Raw genomic sequence first — 19072 nt, 5'->3', positions numbered from 1 at the left:
GAATCAGTATTTTTAAGTAGCGTCTGATTTAATATATTTACAGTTTCATACAAACCAACTCCGAGTGAACTCTGCAGATTAACGGCCACACTCGACCACCAGAGGGCGACAGACTCTAACAAACGTTTCTTTATTAGTCACAACACTGACATGGTCAATAATATGCATTTACCCACTGAGTGTGTCACCACGGGCCTTGTGTTTGTAATAAAAAATGTGACGTTAACATATCAGCAGCTGGTGATGCATTGTACTGTGTAAGCAATTTATGGCCAAAGTAAAAACAGTTACAAAAAAATAATAAAAAGTTGTCTTATAACATCATCTCAAACTCAGTCAATACTGAGAAATTACTGACAATATTTTCAGTTAAATCCTAGGCAAGACATGAACATGTATGCATAATATGTTTAGAGTCTGTTTAATTCTTACACTACCAGTAACAGAACTGTCACCTGTGCACTTATCTGAATAAAAAAAAAATCAATCAAGTAAACTTATTTTCCAACAGCATAAATTGTAAACAGCATACTTTGGACATTGCATGTTAGTTGTGTCTCATTGTTTTGATAGTTATGAACAAAATATAATACAATATATACTGCTACAAAAGGGCACAGAAGTTCTTCAATAATTTCTGCAGTCTTGTTTTTGAGTTCAGCTTATTACTATGTTTTAAATATTTGCATTTAAACGAAACACAGCAGTCTTAAAGATAAATAGTTTGTTTAACTCCGACATGTTCTATTCTGAATGAATGTGACATTTGGTTACATGATTTTGGCAAATGTGTAATACATATTAATTAAATGGAGAAATTTATAACACTTTTGGCTTGGTTTTCAGTTTGTTGCAATAGTAAAATGTGCACAGGAAATATCAGAAGTCCAGTTGTGACAGAGTGCTTGTATAGTTGCCATTTTGACTGAGCAAAAACAGTCTAAACTTTGAGAAGAGTGGATCAGATCTCTACTCTTCTTTTGTTGCACCCAAGTCACCCAAATCTTCCTTTGGCGGCTGTTTAAAAGCAGTACAGCTCATCCAGTTGTATCAGTTCTCCCAGTGCAAGTCTAGCCTAAAACTACTGAAAGTTACTCCAGCTTCTAGCAAATGGCCCTGAAAGCAAAAGAGAAGGCAGCGCCCAGAGCCAGACCCAGGGACAAGAAGAAAGCCATGATCGCGCCTGCTGTCTCCGCTTCGTGCTGCGCCACTTTCCTGTACACAGAAAATCACAAAATGAGCTTGATAATTATAATTTGTGGCACCACTGGATGGTAGTGGTTCTTACTTGGGTCCAAAGCACATGCAGAGACTGGCCAGGTAGCCGTTGGAGAAGGAGAAGAAGATCATCAAGGTAATGTACCAGGCGTCATGGCTGAACACCACAGGGAAGTATTTGCGTGGCTGAACATTACACAGAATAAACAGGGGGATGAAGATGATTCTCAAAATCACCAGGGCAGGGAGTAACTTGCTGTCTTTACCAGGCTGTGGAGAGACAAGTTTGAATAAACATATTTTGCAATACATGGGAATGGGATTCTTGTATTATCAGTTCATATTTCAGTCTTCTCTCAAATGTTATCGTCAAAACAGCTGTTAAAATAAGTTTTCTCCAAAAAGTGGCTAGGTGCTATCTAGGGCAAAGAGCTCAGTCACACAGGAGGGTCTCAGAGTAGAGCCACTGCTCCTCCATGTGGAGAGGAGCAGCTGAAGTGGCTTGGGGATCTATTCTCTAGGGAGGTGTTCCAGTCATGTCCCACCGGGAGGAGGGAAGATCCAGGACACACTGGAGGGAGCACATTGGGGTCCCACCAGAGGAGTTAGAGGAAGTGTCTGGTGTGAGGGAAGTCTAGGAGTCCCTCTTTAGACTACTGCCCCCACTACCTAGCCCCAGATAGGTGAAAGAAAATGCAGGCCTGATACAACTGTAATTTACTAACCCAAATTTGTCAGTTCTGGGGTTTCAGTTTTTTCCTCATTTGTAGGTCTAGTATAAATGAGACATTCCTGACCCCACACAGGTCAGTGGTTGGTCTAGTTGAAAGGTTAAAAAATCTCACGAGACAGTATCAGCTGACCAATTATCTGCATGACTGTTCACTTAAGCACTCAAGATTTTCAACTCAATTACTCCAACCTCGGACAGTCTACACAGGCAGGCAGTCATTAACTGTTCCCCATCCCATTTCTCTGACTGCAGGAAATGATAATAATATTCTGTGAATGTTGAATTTGTTTCACTGTGGGGGGAATGATACAAGATTTTTTTGCAAAATAACTAGACACACTGTTTTGTAAATATAAGCTTTACACTTCTTTTTAAAATCATCCACAGTACACAACAATGTCAAAGTTATAGTATATACTTTTCTATATTTTGTTTATATTTAGTCAATTTATTTTATTTCTAACACTCAATTTTATACATGCCTTTTATTTTATCATAGTTTATATTTTACTATTATTATTTCTTATTTTGTGTTGCACCATATCACCAAAGCACATTCCTAGTCCTTTGCTATGTATGCTAGCGTTTTTAAATTTCAAACTTAGTTATTTTTATCCTGAGGAAATACTGGTCACCAATTTCAAATGCTATTTTTTTATATGATAGACTTATTTTCAACATAATACAATTCTTTATTATTCCATGAGGTCTTACATTAGTCCTGATCAAGCTTAAGATAACTGTTAGTGTTATTTCAGCATCAATACTTACTAGTACTAGTTTTAGTATTAACATCAGATTTTCAATACTCTTAAAAACTCTAATGCTATAAACTATTATAACCATAAAAGTTTGATACCGTCTGCTGGTCATTCAAGGTAATACATGTAAAAAGACACTGACCCACATGCAGACGGCTGTCAGACTCCTGCCAGCCCAGTCCATCACATTAAACAGCAAGAAACATGACACTGGGATGAAGTAGGTTTCTGGAAGTAGAGATAATTTATCACTTTTAGTACACACTCTCACGTTTCAATTCAGTTTGAATCAAATACCCAGATACTGAACTCACCCCATGTTCCTCCGTTTGCTACTGTGGACTTCACATCCACAGTCACAGCGGGGAAAGTCCCAATGGTGACAGTGAAGATGAAACACACGGACAGAGCCATCACCCAGATCTGTAAAGAGAAAAAAACAGCTAATTAGAAATCAACTGGCAGATTTTACATACCTGCTAGAAATTATATTATAATTATCAAAAGTTTGCAATGTACCTGTTTAAAGATGTTTACAACAGACACAGTGGGCCTGGCTTCATCCTCAGTCAGATTCACTACTGGTCTCTTCTCTGTGGAATCTTCTGCAAAAGACATTTTGAATCACTTTTTGTCGAGTTGCTAAGTCTCTTAAAACTGTACATGCATGGGACATTTGGGAAATGAAAAACATGCAGGTAGTCTTAGGCAACAAAGTGGAAAAGATGTATTCTCAAATGTAACATTTTGCATATTGTTGATTTATTCTTGTACTTTGAGTTTTAGACATTACAAAGTCCAGTTTTCCTCTTACCTTTTTTAAGAAGGTCCATTTTGTTCTCCTCATCGGCACTGGATGAATGGGAGCCATGGCTCTCCATGTAATATTGAAAGAATTCCTGACAAAAAGAGATTTCTTTGTTTGAACCAACCTTAAAAACCCAATAACAAGTAATACTTAGGTTTTTATAGAGTACGCAGATTATGTTACCATTTTAGGAAGAACAAAGTAGGACATAATGGCCAACAATATGACAGCACAGGCAGTGATGAAGTAACCAAAGGCACTGTCCTGCAATTCTGATCCAGCTATAAAAAGACACAGATGTTTGTTAAAATTTTGTCTTACTACAGTTGTCAGTATTAAGGAAATGATGAAAAAGATAATTGTGGGACACCTACAGGCCAATGCACAGATCATTGAGAAGGCAGCAAAGGTCCCGGCCAGGCCCTGGCCACTCATGATGGGTGTGGTGTAGGTAGCAGGCAGGATCCCAGCCAAACCAAACAGACTGCCCTGAAGAACAGCCCCAAATGCTGAGAAGAGATAAATGAAGACGAGTTGATTCCAGTTTAATTAAAAAGTTAAATAACTGACTAGTGAAAACACTGGACCAAAATCATCAATACACTGAGATGTTTATTTAACACCTTAACTCTTACTCTTAGTGGAAACCGATCCTTTTAAACAAATATGCACCACCTATGTGTTAGAAGACTGTGACACATTCTTAAAGGTGCAGTGTTTAAAGGCCAATAGGTACAACTCTCTGTCCACAGTAGACAACAGATATTTGTGCAACACACACTGTGCAAAAGTATCATGTCATTGATACATCAGTGACATAGTTCTGAAACAGAGTGTTACTATATAATATAATATTAATATTACATTGTGTTTGTGTGCAATATGTCAAGGCTGAGTACAGTGAGCTAAATCCTCTATTATATTTAACTTGAAACAATTTACCAAATGTACTCACAATTAAAACTGTCAATGGTCACTAGAGTGCAGCTGTGTGCATATTTGCTTATCATTACTACACATTTTGATAGAATATTATTTTGGTATAAAAGGTCTTTGGGCATGTGTTTAGATTTTTTTTGTCCAGATAACAATAAATAGAATCAAAATATAATTACAATAATTGTATAATAGTTGACTTGTCACATTATTCTAATAATAAGCACCTTACTTTGTGGGCAAGGTAACAGACCAGAGGCACTCTGACAAGTAAGAATTACAGTACAAGTCTTTTACCAAGAGGACATCAACATGTTTTGGCCACATAGCTGCAGCTGGTCTTTGAGAATCTTTAATAGTCAAAGAGCATCTTATTTGCATTTTATATGTACAAGATCCAGCAAAGTACTCGACCCTACCCATTAATTGTTGCATCTTTAATCTCATTTGGTTCAGTTTGAAATGTGTAGCTTTAATTCAGAGTTGAAATGCACTGTTTGGAATGTGTGGACGTCAGTATCAAAACCTCAAGGTCACAGTGTCTTCTGCCTCTCATCAAACATCTTTGAGTTTCTCGAGAGGATCAGAAGGTCCAGAGTGACCCAGAGAAGGAGAGGAGGGAAGTGGGGTGAGCTTATGCCTGCGGTGTCCACTCACTCCAAACAAACACACAGTGGGAGTGCTCTGTTCTCAAGTGATACAAGGAAATGTGTTTCTGATTTGGCCTCTGCTCATAACCACATGTGTCTATAATAATAGTTTGTGAAGATAGCAGCACTAAAATATACACCCAATGCAAAGAAAGGTATAGAATACATCTCCCTACAATTATAAGTGACTGCACTCTTTCAGGGCATGATGTATGCCTAAAGGTGGACTACAAGATGTAATTTACATAGATTAATTATATGTAGTTTTAGTTTTTTCACTTCCAGACTTATCTATTTAGAGCAGTGGTCTCCATCCATTTTCCTCTGGTGAGCTACCTTTACATAACAAAAATGCCAGAGAGCTACTAGTTTCAGCGGTCACAAAAAACTGAGTATCTATAAGCCTTATATATTAGTTAGATGCCTATAAAAATAAACCATTATCCATTTAGTGTATTGTGGTAGTAGGCATTCATTTAATCAAATTTTACTTATTTGGCTCAATACGTGCAATTCAGAAATTTCTTGGTGAGCTACTTGGACTTGTAAAAGGGTGGAGAGCTACTGGTAGCTCCCGAGCTACAGGTTGGAGACCCTTGATTTAGAGACATGAGTAGTTGTTTGTAGCACTTTTTTGGGGCCATTATCTTGAAAATGATTCTGAGAGGGTATGTCTTGAATTCAACTGAAAAATCGTCTGTCAATTCATAGTTCATACCCTTTTAAAGATTCCTTATTATAGACAACTGAACACTGCTTTGGGGAAAAAATGGGGACTCACATGACACATACTTTCTCCTTTGCATTACATAATTATACAAAACTGAGAAGCTGAACGTATATACACTGTTATAACAGAAGTACTCACAGTTGATGCAGATGATTTTGATCATAGTGAGGGTGAAGAATGACAGTGGCTCAATGCTGACCTTCACCACAATGGCAGTGATCAGGAAAACAACAAAGATCACAGACAGACTCCCCAAAATCCTCAACTTCTGGGACACCCTGAGAGCAAGAATGTTAAGGTCTATCATTTTGTCATAAGGCTTTTATTATGTTATTTTATGATAAATGTAAAAAAAAATGTTATGAATACTGATTCATTTATTTCTTGTCTAAAATTGTGAAGTTGTTACGTTTCTTTAGGAATCGTTTTATAGGAGGACTATGTGATTTTTCTGGCTGAGAATCTGGAACCGACTTCTCTCAATATTATGAAACATCCTGAAACATTCTAGTGTATGGCATTAAACTTATCTATCTTGTGGACGATTTTATTGCTCAAAAATACTTTGTACAACATGTATTTTTACTGTGAGTGGAGTCACCCCTCCACAAAAATTTCACCAGCAACTGTAAACATCACCTGTTTCATCACTATTGTAGAGTTAGCAACAACATCTCCATAGAAGCAGGAGGAAGAAAAGTTACATAGGGCATCTTTAATCACATTCATAAATGGAAATAAGATACTTCAGAACACTAAAAATACATATATAAAAATATATATATACTATATATATATATATATATATATATATATATATATTTGATCGTGTATAAGACCATTGTGAGGTTAGGTACATATGAGCAGGTGAGGGAAGTCTACATAGAATTCTTAGGTGTATTTGTAAAGGGAAGAGTTTATCCCTGTCCAGGTTCCAACCTAGACCTCACTCAATCCCATTATAATTAAAGCAAATATACTGAGGGCATACAGACTTTTCTCATAATAAGGTCACGTTACTTATGCATAACAGGCCAACCCAGACACACAAACAAGCTTGAGATTTGGTCCAAAAATGATAATTAATTGTGAATGCATAAAAATATCTAATAAAAAATAATGACGTGCTATAAGGAGTTGGGTTTCAAATGCCATCACACCGTTCTATAGGCCAAGCATATTTTATACAGATAGAGCCAGCTAATATTCATTAAAGGGACCATATTACGCAATTTTCAAATCTATGTTCTAGTTTTCTTTCCTCGTCACAAACATACCCAGAGTTGTGTTTTGTTTTATTCACACATGTTTAAAACACAAACACTGCATATTTAGGCCTTGTGATGCCATGTAGTTATACAGGAAGTACTCCACTGTGTTTTTAAACTCCATACACCTTCCCTACAATCATCTGAATGATTTCAGCCCTGGAGCTGCCAATCTCAACTGAACTAAAAGTAAAAGGTAGCTGTTAATTTGAAGACTACTGCTTCGTGACATCACAAGGTTTGGAAATGTAGACAGACAAATAATAAACTGTTAATAAAACATGTTTGAATGAAACAAAACACAACTCCTGGTATTTTTTTGCGGACGTAACAACATAATGACATGGCTTAAAGCTCTCAAAAGTCAGTTTTGTGTAATATAGAATGTTTAAAAAGCTGATTTTTCTTGTATAATGCCAAGTTCTAGGGTCTAATTGCTAATAATCAGGTTCAACTTTTGTCAATTTACTGTTTTGGTGTTTCTTAGGAGAATACCAAGTAATCTATATTAAAGCATGAATACCTGAGGACATCAACCTGAAACTATACCTTTGGTGGATGAATGAGTTGAGACAGGTGAAAATGAGCAGAGGGACCATGGCACACAGAGTCATCACATTGTTGAACGTTGACTCCAGGGCATTTCTTGTATCACCTCCAGCCATTGTCACATTTCCTGTTTGATTGAATGTAGTGCTCACTGGGTCCTTCAGGCGGCTGGTAAAGTACTGGCAAGGGAAGAAAACACATAAAAATCTATACACAGAATTGCAAGATAGAAAATGTAGCTGGGCAAAATTTGATTGGTTGGACAGGACTATAATTTCTCTACAAACAACCAAAAAAACAGAATTGACTTCACTCTGATAAAATACAAGCCAAAAAAGCAAGCAAGCAAAAAAAAAAATGCCTATACTTAAAAATGGGCTGCATGCTATTGAAAGTTTTTTGCAATATTAATATTGTTAAGATATTTTACTAAACTTTTTCACTCAATAATTTCAGTGATATTAAAACATAAAAGTGCATGCTTTAATTTACTATTGAAACTCTAAATCGACTAAATCAAGGCAATTATTAAATTCTGTTTTATTTAACAACTATTTAAAGATAGTATTCAATAGAGAACTTTGGTTCGCAACAATGAGTTTGTTGCCAAATTGATTATAATATCAGCTAATATTGCATTATCAATACTTTTGCAATATATTGTGCATCCCTACCTAAAAGGTGAAAGATTTCATAGATTCAGTAAACAAATGCTGTCTGTTGTGTTAAAAATATTTGAATGCTAAAATTAGACTTCAATAAATTTAAAGAAAAAAACATATGAAGCATGTTTTAGTAATAATAAATAAAAACAGCATTAAGGGCAGGTGAATGTTCACTCCTCTCAGTGCAGCATGTTAACCCTTAAAGCCTCAAGACAATGAACATGGATTTGAGGTTGTATTTCCCTCCACCTGGGTGCACTGGAGTCAGCTATCTGAGCAGGACCAGGTGGGGCTCCAGGAAAACAAAACAAATAATACGAACGAGATGGGGCTGACCCTAAACCAGGGCCATAACCTTTTAATCAAGTGACCACTGCCCACAGAAGCACCTTTGTTCCACCTACATCCTCGTGTTGTTTTAGGGATTACCTTTTGACTTCTACTGCTTTTTAAAGGATTAAACTTGATTAGGATAATTGAAAGAAGACTGAACTCACTGCTGATGCTGTCATGAAGAAATTCCATGGCAGGAGAGTTCCCAAGCCGAGGATGAAGAAGATAAGCCAAACTGCGTTGTACCTGCAAGGAAATAATTGATGCCAAAGATGTAAGTGCATACTTCAACAGAATAAAGTAACTAACAGTAGTTTTATAATGCGTACTTGTCTCGTGGTGCGTTGTCCGCCGTCATAGCTGCTGCTGCTGCGGTGGTTCTGGGTCCTGTTCAAATCAGGTCTTATCAGGGTGGCCCCAGGTCTGAAGTACACAGATAGCCACCACATGTTTACAACTCTGTAACTGCACAAATTACACAACGTACACATCTAGACACATGCTTTCTATTAGTCATTAACATATTACAATTAAAATGCCATGTGAAGTCATTACCAAGGTAAAAATTAACTGGTGTGTTGAGAGGTGTAAAGCTACAAAAACATTTTAATAGAGATCATATGGACTGGGCAAAGAAAAAGGGGTCAATGTTCAGCAATTTACAAAATTAAAATAAATAAATAAATACATAAATAATGCATCCATTCAGGAGAGACTCACTACCTCTAACAAGGCATTTGCAGAAAATATACAACTCAGACTTGATTTAATGATTTTTCTATATCAACCCACAGAACCAATATTCCTCACTATCAATTAACAATAAATGCATAAACAGATTCTCAAAGTAACAGCTCACACAGAATCAAAACAGAATTAAAAACTGAATCTAAACAGCTATCTGGATTTTCACTCAAATTAACCATAGTTCTTAGTTCATTACTGCGATAAAATTAAGCCAGCAATGGCAATTTTCAAGCACTATACATCATAAAAAATATATAAGGAAAAGAATAAATGCAAAAAAAAACATTCTCACAGAACACAGAAAGCAAAAATTTCATAACTCCACATAATAAAGTTACAACTTCAGTCTTAACATGACAAAGATTCACTGACTTACATCACAGGAGGGGAGTAGCTGGTCCTTTGAGTTGCAGGGCTACAAGAGGACACCCTAAACTCTGCAGATCTTCTTTATAGCAGCAGCATTAGGAATAGCTCTTATGGACCCAGCCCCTCTCTGCTCCTCTCTACGCCCTTCCCTCCTGCCCTCTCCCTAAACTTTCCCTTTTCCTCTGGACAGTACATTTTTCCTCACGTGTTACATAACAGCCTGGACTGCTCATACTATGTTTCTAGGGATGAGAAATTTGCTGGATCGAATATCAGCTTCCAAATATCGGTTCAGTGAATATCCTGTTTGGACACATAAATTTATGTATTAAGACTATTTAATGGTTGCAGTCAGCTCAGAAAGTTTTATTTTGCAAGTTTGTTCAGTAGTTACTTGAGGGATAGATAACCGCTACATAGCGCATTTGGATCACCTCTGTCTTATTTTAATTATGTTTTAAGGAAATTTATGCTGTTTTCAGTCTCTGCAATGGTGTTGGTTGATATCGGGTATTGGCAGATACTTAAAGGTGCCTTATGTAATTTTTCTGGTGAAGGGTCCGTCATCTGTCATCTGCTTGTTTCAATGGATGTATTATTGCTCTGCCTGGAATGTTCTACAGTATGATATTAAATAGCTCTGCCTTACATTTATTCAATTACAGGCGGTTTTACAGCTCTAAAGTATATAACACAAAAAAACACCAAAAAAAACAGGCATTCTGACTGTGAGCGGAATTGCCTCTCCATAGATCTGACCTGTCAAAAAGTTTTAATACCATACCATGAAAACATTTCAGACAACACAATAACATTTAACATTTCCATGGAGAAAAGCACGGTGCATCCCTGTTACAGCTGTATCCTTTTTCTATTTTACATCATTTTATGTCTGACCATTCTTGATCTAGTTCCACCCTCATTTAACCTGAGCTGCCTGTTGATTTCATGCACCACTGTCTTCAATATTTCTTGCAACTGTACTTTTTTTTTTTTTTCATTTTTGATACACAGAAGGAGTTTGAAATAGGTAGTGGTTGTTTAACAAACAGAAACAGCAGAAGTGGTAGATGTAGTGGTTGCCATTGCAGGGGAGGCAGATGTAGCAATTTGATCCCCTTGAGTTACTGCATCATAAAACAATTTACACAGAAAACTAATTCTAGGCATACTTTTTACTAGGGCCTGACCGATATGGGCACTTGAAAACAATGAAATCTAGCCGATAGTCCACCTGGGCAAGTTATACCTCTTGTATTAAGATTAGACTCTCTCTGTGACGCCCTACTGCACCTGAGTCACGTCACATCACACACGTGCTCTTGTTTACACCAAGCAGTGCAATCTCAGCATCCACTTGGAGACAGCACTGCGATGCTGGCTTTAAATGGCCTTGTGACTATTGACTATAAATAAAAGTGAACGTCAGCGCAGTTTATGCCAGCAACAAAACTACAGCTTGTTTTTTATCAAAGTGCGAGTGCAGAGAAGAGAAGACTGTTCCATAGACAGAGGACACATGCAGCTGCTCTCAACATGCTGGATGATATTATTTTTATGGACGATCGTTTTGAGTCAGGATTAAAAGGACACTTATTTGTGAAGTCTTCTGTTCTGAGAGGTGTCTGTATCAGCGGTGAGTGTTGCAAATGTGCCGGTTTTAAATCTACTTTTGTTTTAAGTCATTAGTTAGCATTGCTGCAAAATACTGTGTTTATATATCTTGGCTTACTGTAAAGTGACTACAGTGGCTGTATACACACCTTACTGGACATGCATTGATATGTGAATGAGCTCTGGATAGAGGTGTGAATAGTGCACATTTACGCATATAATTAATTACTTTGTCATGCATATGAACTGCTAAAGACTAAGCGGTGGTTTACTTAATTTGTTCACTGGCTAGAATGTAATTTAAAAATGCCATTAGGCCTACCTACTATCTCGTAGAGGCAGAATAACAATAAAGGTAGCTTTAATAAATCCTATTTAAAATCTTATGGAGTCAAACTTAAGTTTTAAAATCAGATGAAGATTTACAATGATTTTATAACTAAATGTATCGACTGTTATATTGGCTATCGGCACCTCCAAAGCCCTTTTTATCTGTACTATATCGGATCCAAAAAATAATCCATACCATACCATATTGTTTATTTAAACTCCAAAGTATATGTTTGCGTTGATTAAGTCCAAAACATGGAGTCTTTTAAAACATTTCCTCTTTAAACGAAATAATTTGGCATGCTTTCAAAGAAAACATGTTATAAAGTTGATTCAGGTTCATAACAAATCTGAAAAGCTCATGTTGTAGCCAAACATAACCTTTTAAATGCATCTGTATAAAGCATGTCCATTTCAAGCACCATTCACAAGAGGAAAAAATCATTAATTTCCGTTCAACACTGACAGATGGAAAGAGGAGAGGACAGAGGACGCACTATCTGAACCACACAGCATTATTAAGCAAGACCTCTGTATGCTGATGGACTGTCAGAGAAGCTGTATGAAATTACACAGTGAGAACAACTCTAAACAACATGAACCTCCAATGATGATCATAAGTAGAGATCGATCGATATGTTTTTTTTTTCATGGCCAATACCTTTTCCTAAAATTCTGCAGTTTTAAGAGAGCTGTCGTCACATTTAGTTCTATTATCTTTTTACGTTGAAGTGATTTGTGTGTACTCTACAGGCAGCAGGTCAGATAAAACATAACGTCTGCTTTGCTGGAGATTTAAGGCTAATAGTCAATACGCTAAAAAGTGAAAATATCTGAGATTTAACAAAAGTCATGACAAAAGATAAGATAAGATGCCCTTTGCCCAGTTGAACAAACTCAACTGATCTTTTACAGGAAAAGAGCACTGAATTAGAACCAAATAATCCCAACAGGGTTCATCATCTTCATTAGCATGCAACCAAACCAGTCTCTACACTGGGGGTATGTACTTCTTTTTCTGTAGCATTACTAGGGATGTGCAAAAATATAGTGATTCTAAATTTGGTGATACAGTATTGTAGGCTCATTTATCTCCAAGGGTAATTTTGGTGTCTTTTAGCAGGTTTCCTTTGTCACCACTACACTATAAATTTGTTGCTTATTTAGAAGAAGGAAACTTTTTGCAATACACTTGACGTATTCACTGTTTTGATGATTAAAATTGGTGTATTTCATATTCACTTTGCACAAGCAGTGGTTTAACAAAGAAATGCTGCTGATGCTAAAATGTGTTTGATTCTTTAACAATAGCAATATATCCAGTGCAATATATTGATTACCACATGTATCGTGATAATATCGTATCATCAGCCATGAATCTAGTATCGAGAATAACTTCTAACACAGAAGACATTTACTGACTATCATAACTAGGGCTGGGTATCATTACAATACATAGGCCACAATACAATACATATCTCGATACAGGACACTTTTGATTCAGTACGATGTATTTCAAATCAATTCGAAACCGTTCAATAAAAATAATGGCTAAATAACGAATATGATACTAAAAGTCTTTGTTAAACCACTTCTTGGGCAAAGTTAATATGAGACACACCCATTTTACTCATCAAAACAGTGAAAATGTCAAATGTGTTGCATGAACGAGTTTTCTTCCACTAAACAAGCAACAAAACTGAAGCGCTGTAACAAAATAACTAAGCAAAATATACCAAAAAATACTCTTGGCAATATATCGATACAGCAGCCCACGATATAGACACTGTATCATCACATTAGGCAATACGATATATCGATATTTCAATATTTTTGCACACCCCTAATAATAACAGGACCCAGCACCTGAAGACATGGTGGTAGGGTTGTTCTTTCCAGTCTAGTCTTCCCTGTCTGGCTATGCTTCCATTGTAGGGAGTATTATACCTCTGATCACACACTAAAATAACAAGGACTGAGTTGGCAGTAAATGGGAATGGGATTTCTCTAAAACCTTTGACACACTTCTGTCTCAACTTTAAACATGACCTTTTTCATCCCAATCAGCAGAAAACTGTCCAGCTCACCTCTTTATGTAAGAAGTGAAACCTAGCTACACAGTAACTTTATAATGTAATCTAAATTAAGATTAAGATTATGTGAAGAGACTGTAAATACAACAAGGAGCCAGCTGGCACCTCTTGTGGCACTCAGTCGCACTTTGCAGTCTGGGAGGGCTATACCACTTCAGTTTGGTACAGAATTAACTCTTTGTCCACTCAGCGTGACCCACACAGTATCTGGACTTGAACTTAGTAATGACTTGTGCAGTATGGGAAATAACTATGTATTGTGAGTAGTAATTTGAGTCACTAGTATTTTGGTATAGTTACTTTTTCATTTGGTGGTATTCAGAATACAGTTACTTTCCTGAAATCAAAGGGATACATCGTAGTACTTGATCACGAATGTAGGCTTCAAACTCCACAGTATTGGTGGGTAAAATAGATAACAGATAACAGAGAATAGATAGAGCTTGTGAAGAGTGCAAGCATGATTTTAACTTCTCTAAATTAGTGCCAGGAAATGCTTAACCAACAGTGTAACAAACAAAAAATGGTTTAATACGATGTTCTGTCTTAACATTATAATTTCAATGCAACTTGATGTAAAAGTATTCAGAATACAATACTCTGATTGGACCATGTAGCAGAGTATGTTACAAAATACATTTTACTGCAGAAATTCTGTAACTAAATACATTTTCAAACTATTCTTCCCAACAACTAACAAACGAGTTAAGTAAATTAATTCTGACTTATTATAGTTCAAAAGTAAATTGTACAGGTCAATACTGAGCAGACATGTAGCTAATGTAGCTGGTGTAGGTTGCATATAGACACAGGTGAAAAGTAGCTAATTACAAATATTAACATTACAGGAATTGAGTAGATTTTCAAACACATAAGACTACTTGAATGTGTATTTGAGTACATATTTCTTCTTTTTTTCTTTTCTTTGGTTATCCTTAACACTATATTTCTTTGCAATAGGCATGGCACAAATTCACAGTGTAAACAAATTCAAAGTGCATTCAATAATAAACATTGATATGTATGGTGAATACTAGCATTTTAAGCGGTCAGTTTTACATGTAGAGGCTCAAAGATTGAAACCGTGAATTGTATCCTTGAGCAAGGCACTTTAATGATCTAGGAATAGCTGAGAGGATGTTGGAATGGCTTTTATTTTATGTTTAAGGGCATTTTATTTCTGTCTCAGTTACTGTAAAGCTTTGGGATGCAGACCATGTGATCCATGAAAATGCTCTCATTCACTAAATTCCCAAGATGCAAATCAAACAGGGGAAATGATTCCGGAATGTAGAATTAAAGCTAAATAAATTACAGGCATGCATGACCAAACACAGTCTTTCTTTAAACTTGAATTTCCTGTTGACTGTGTGCTCCTCTAACTGTCACATGGACCACAACATAGATGCGTGTGTGCGTGCATGTGTGTGTGTTTTTATGTGCGTATGGGCAGTTATGGCATACAGTAATAATTATGCTTCATGTCAGTTCACAACCAGGTTTTCAATTTCACACACGGCTGAAAATGACCCTCTCACGGCACCATCTTGCTCAACCCTCAGAGCCTTGCATCTATCCAGCAGTGCATCCAACCATGAATAAAGCTATACAGTTATATTGCGCTGCAAATGTTTGTTCCTCTAATTGTGCACTCCCTTATTCAGCTCAAATCAGCACAACTCAAACCAACCTAGGCCGGTCATGATAATTACTATAGCAACTTATAATATCATTTTAATTTCTAATTTTCCAGGGTCAATATTTATCATGGGTACACAGTCACAGCCACAGTTTGGCTGTTCTGCCTCTTCTAAATATTTTACCGGTTACAGAAGACTGAGGTAGGGGTGGGTGATACTGACAAAAATCTATATATTATTTATTGGATAAAATAAGTCCAAGAAAAATGTAGGCCTAATAAACTTGTATTTTAATCAGTTGAAGTATCAACTAACTAGTATGAAACTACTTTTTCCACACAAGTTTGGTGCATTTTTATTTTTAATCAACTCTTTTTGCTGAGTTTTTAGATATTTTTATTATTGGTCGCATTCATAGAAGAGGCCGTACCATGTTCTGTTATAATACATATAATATAGCACATTAATCAACAAACCTGCACTAGCTCAACGTTTGGCTATGCAGTGCCTCGCTACTATTTGGCAATCAACACAATACACTTTTAGTTACAGATGGTGACCATAGCACCAAATAAAAACAACTCTCAATTTTCCATCACAGACTTTTGATTAAACAACAGCAACAAACAGGTCCAACAGCAAGAAACAACATACAAAAACAACTATTCTTAAAACTATCACACCAAGACCACAGTGGACAGAGATACACCACAGTAGTTCTGCAGAAATTGGTTATGCAAAAGTAAATGCTAGGTTTCCATTAAAAAAATCATACTAGAGTGGCCTGTAGTGTGGTCGGTCACGCTACTAAAAGTTCAAACTCAATTTCAATACTAAGGCATCGACTCAATACCAATACTGATTCAGACAACAGAATGTCATCGTAGTAGTACTTTCTTTTCTATTACTATGTGGTGTTATATTTGTGTAATCTCTCAGTTGTCCAGGTATTTTCCATTGTGGTCTGTGGGTGTATATGTGGTCTATATAAGTGTTCTGATACAGCTCCAGATCATTCTAAAGCTATTCAGAAATGCTTTATATCTGTCCTGTGAATGTGACTTTCATATCTGATATTCAGTATTTTTCACAGACTTAGTGGCCTGTGGCATTTTTGATCAACAACTTAATTATAATGAATGACCTGAGCACATTCTGTTCACAGTAAACCGTAGAGCACTTTAATAATTAAGCCTATTGTTTCACTTCCATTCTGTGTCTGAACAGGGGTCTGGTAAGGATAATCAAAATCAGAGCAGGAAAAAGTCAAATACAGGGGAAGGTGGTCTTTTGTGTGGCTCTAATGAGTAGACATCAAGGTGAGTCCAGAGGGAGTATCCTGCCGTGAGAGTTCACCCATCGAAACAGAGGGAAGGGTCAGGTCTATTGTCCCCCTTATTGACCCCCGCCTTTATCCCCCCAATCTGTTTCCCGCCGTTTAACCACACAACAAAGCCTTCTCCACACACGCTTGCTTTCAGTGGTCACAAGTGATTGGGATAAACGTAAATGTGAGTAAACCTGTTGACAAAATGTAATTTAAAATACAACTTTCAAATGAATTTAATTATTGAAATGTAAAAACAAATTATCATCCTATACAGTGCATTTACATTATGGTTGCCAAAAACAGGTGTGGATGTATTTGTGGCTGGACAAGACAGATGCATGTGCTCTCATGGGGCCGCTATATCAGCTGTCCATCCAAATACAACGCCTCCATTCTGCTCTTCTTCACGCTCTGGGTCAGACAGTCACCAACTGCCATTGACCGTATAAAGATGCCAACTGCGTCGTATCACACACATAAAACATCAAATACACTTTTATTACCTCGTAATAGGCTACATGGTAAGATACTGCCCCTTTCACAACGCTAATGAAAAGTACGAGGAAAAGTTGGCTCATAAAGATGCTAATTTACACGAGCCAACTCCACGTGCTCAGTAAAGTCGTAAAATAGTCAAAAAAACACACTTCCTTTTGGCTCATCACTGACTCACTCCCTTCAATAGGACAGTCCCATGACGCCCTCGGACCCGGTACACACACACAGAGAGACACGCGTGCTTCACACACTTAGTCATGCGCTTCATCTACCGCGTGTTATTCAGTTTTACTAGGACAAAATGTAAAAACTTTTAAACTAATTTGACCAGCCTATACATTGAGAGGCTCGGTGTTTTGTCCTAAAAGAACAAATTCAGCCGCACGGTAAATGAAATGTGCCGCTACAGCGCGTGACAATTGGCCAATGCGTTATTGTGCTGGCACAACCACGTGAAGCTTCCCGGCTACAGCACGCTTGAATTTCGCGGTTCATTTTTGAGAAGCAAAGAGAAACAACCTTCAGGCGTTCTGGATTCTCAACTCACGACTTCACCAAAACATTCATACCGAGTAAAAAATAGCATTGGCTACTTGGTTTAGTGTACACTAAAAAAAAAACACAGTCAATTCACACGGGGGTAGACTTGACGGAAACTGCGATATCAAAAAGGGCGCCTTCTAGCGCGCCACTGCGTGTATGGACAGGACTAATATAGCCGACAAAAGTGGGTCAGTCACTCAAATGATTTAAAGTATAAGTGAAGTTAAGCCCGTAAAGCATGAGCGATAGTGCGGTGGTCTTACCTGTATAGCGACGCTTTGTTGTGAGTGAGCCCTGACTGAGAGACCGGGGAATACACAGGACGTCGGGGGAGGAGTTAGAGTCTTAAGACTCTACTCCATCTCTACAGACAAACTGGGCTACCACATGCGCAAAGTTAGTTTAGAATATGTTTTTATTTTTTTTAGCCAGATTTTCCTCTAAGTCATGAGTTCCTGTTTTTGAAGACCACACGCGGGCAGAAGGAGGCGTTTTGCTGATGAAATACAAATGACCGTATCTAAAATTATGACATAGCAGCGTTTTTGCATTGACCACGGAAACTGAACTGCCAACGAGAAGTAAAATATTGAGCTTAAACAGAACACAACTAAAACAAAAAGAGTAGCCGTACACAATAGTAAATGTGTTTGAATGAATTGTGATTGTGTATTCATAATAATGGTAATGGCAAATAGCACAAGCAGTATAGTATGCTTATTTTGACAGCCACTTTTTCACACAAATATGTTATTATTGAAGGTGCACTATGTAACTTTTTGTTTCTATGGATATGTAACTGCTCTGCCTGGAATGTTACACTGTATGACATTAAACAGCTCTACCTTACATTTATTCAATTACAGGTCGTTTTATATCTTAAAAATACCTTGGCAAACAGTTATTCTGACTATATTCAGGTATTCTGGGGTATTCTGGGTCGCCTCGCCACAGATCTGACTTGTAACTTGGTCTGGTTTGGTCTCCATGATGACAGAGAGGTTTAATGCCATTCTGTGAAACATTCCAGACAAAGCAAAAACATGGAGAAACCTTTTGACTGACCCTCCACCAGAAACGTTACACAATGCACCTTTAAGTCATTTTATCAACATTATTTTTCGTGTCCACTACACTGACGGACACCAAGAACTGCACAGACAAGGACAAAGTAGAGAATGTGCTTAAGGGGAGCTAGTAATAATTGGACATTTATGCAATGGCGTGCACCATTGCTTTCAGTCTAAGATAAACAGA

At 37.1% G+C, this 19072-nt stretch overlaps 1 protein-coding gene across 3 annotated transcripts; it reads right to left on the bottom strand.

Moving 5' to 3' along the window:
- Positions 1-114: 114 nt before the first annotated feature.
- Positions 115-18232, bottom strand: LOC110157278 (equilibrative nucleoside transporter 1). Of its 3 annotated transcripts, none has more exons than XM_020921569.2 (13): positions 18079-18232; positions 8981-9074; positions 8816-8897; positions 7654-7832; positions 5975-6114; positions 3895-4029; positions 3704-3801; positions 3527-3611; positions 3232-3317; positions 3027-3135; positions 2855-2940; positions 1289-1488; positions 115-1215 (listed from the first exon to the last, which is right to left on the bottom strand). In XM_020921569.2, the coding sequence occupies exons 2-13, from the start codon at positions 9007-9009 to the stop codon at positions 1104-1106; spliced, it is 1341 nt and encodes a 446-aa protein (XP_020777228.1). In that variant the 5' UTR covers positions 9010-9074; positions 18079-18232; the 3' UTR covers positions 115-1103. The 3 variants fall into 3 exon arrangements, with proteins under 3 accessions (XP_020777228.1, XP_055018347.1, XP_020777227.1); XM_055162372.1 differs by lacking the exon at positions 18079-18232 and adding an exon at positions 9775-9862 and having other exon boundaries at positions 3232-3314; XM_020921568.2 differs by lacking the exon at positions 18079-18232 and adding an exon at positions 9775-9861.
- Positions 18233-19072: the final 840 nt, after the last annotated feature.

This window comes from Boleophthalmus pectinirostris, unplaced genomic scaffold (assembly GCF_026225935.1).
Source record: "Boleophthalmus pectinirostris isolate CB_2022bp ecotype Guang Dong unplaced genomic scaffold, ASM2622593v1 HiC_scaffold_5, whole genome shotgun sequence".
Taxonomy (NCBI): Eukaryota; Metazoa; Chordata; class Actinopteri; order Gobiiformes; family Gobiidae; genus Boleophthalmus; species Boleophthalmus pectinirostris.
Note: the sequence above shows the minus strand (reverse complement) of the source record. Positions and strands in the feature narration are given on the sequence as shown.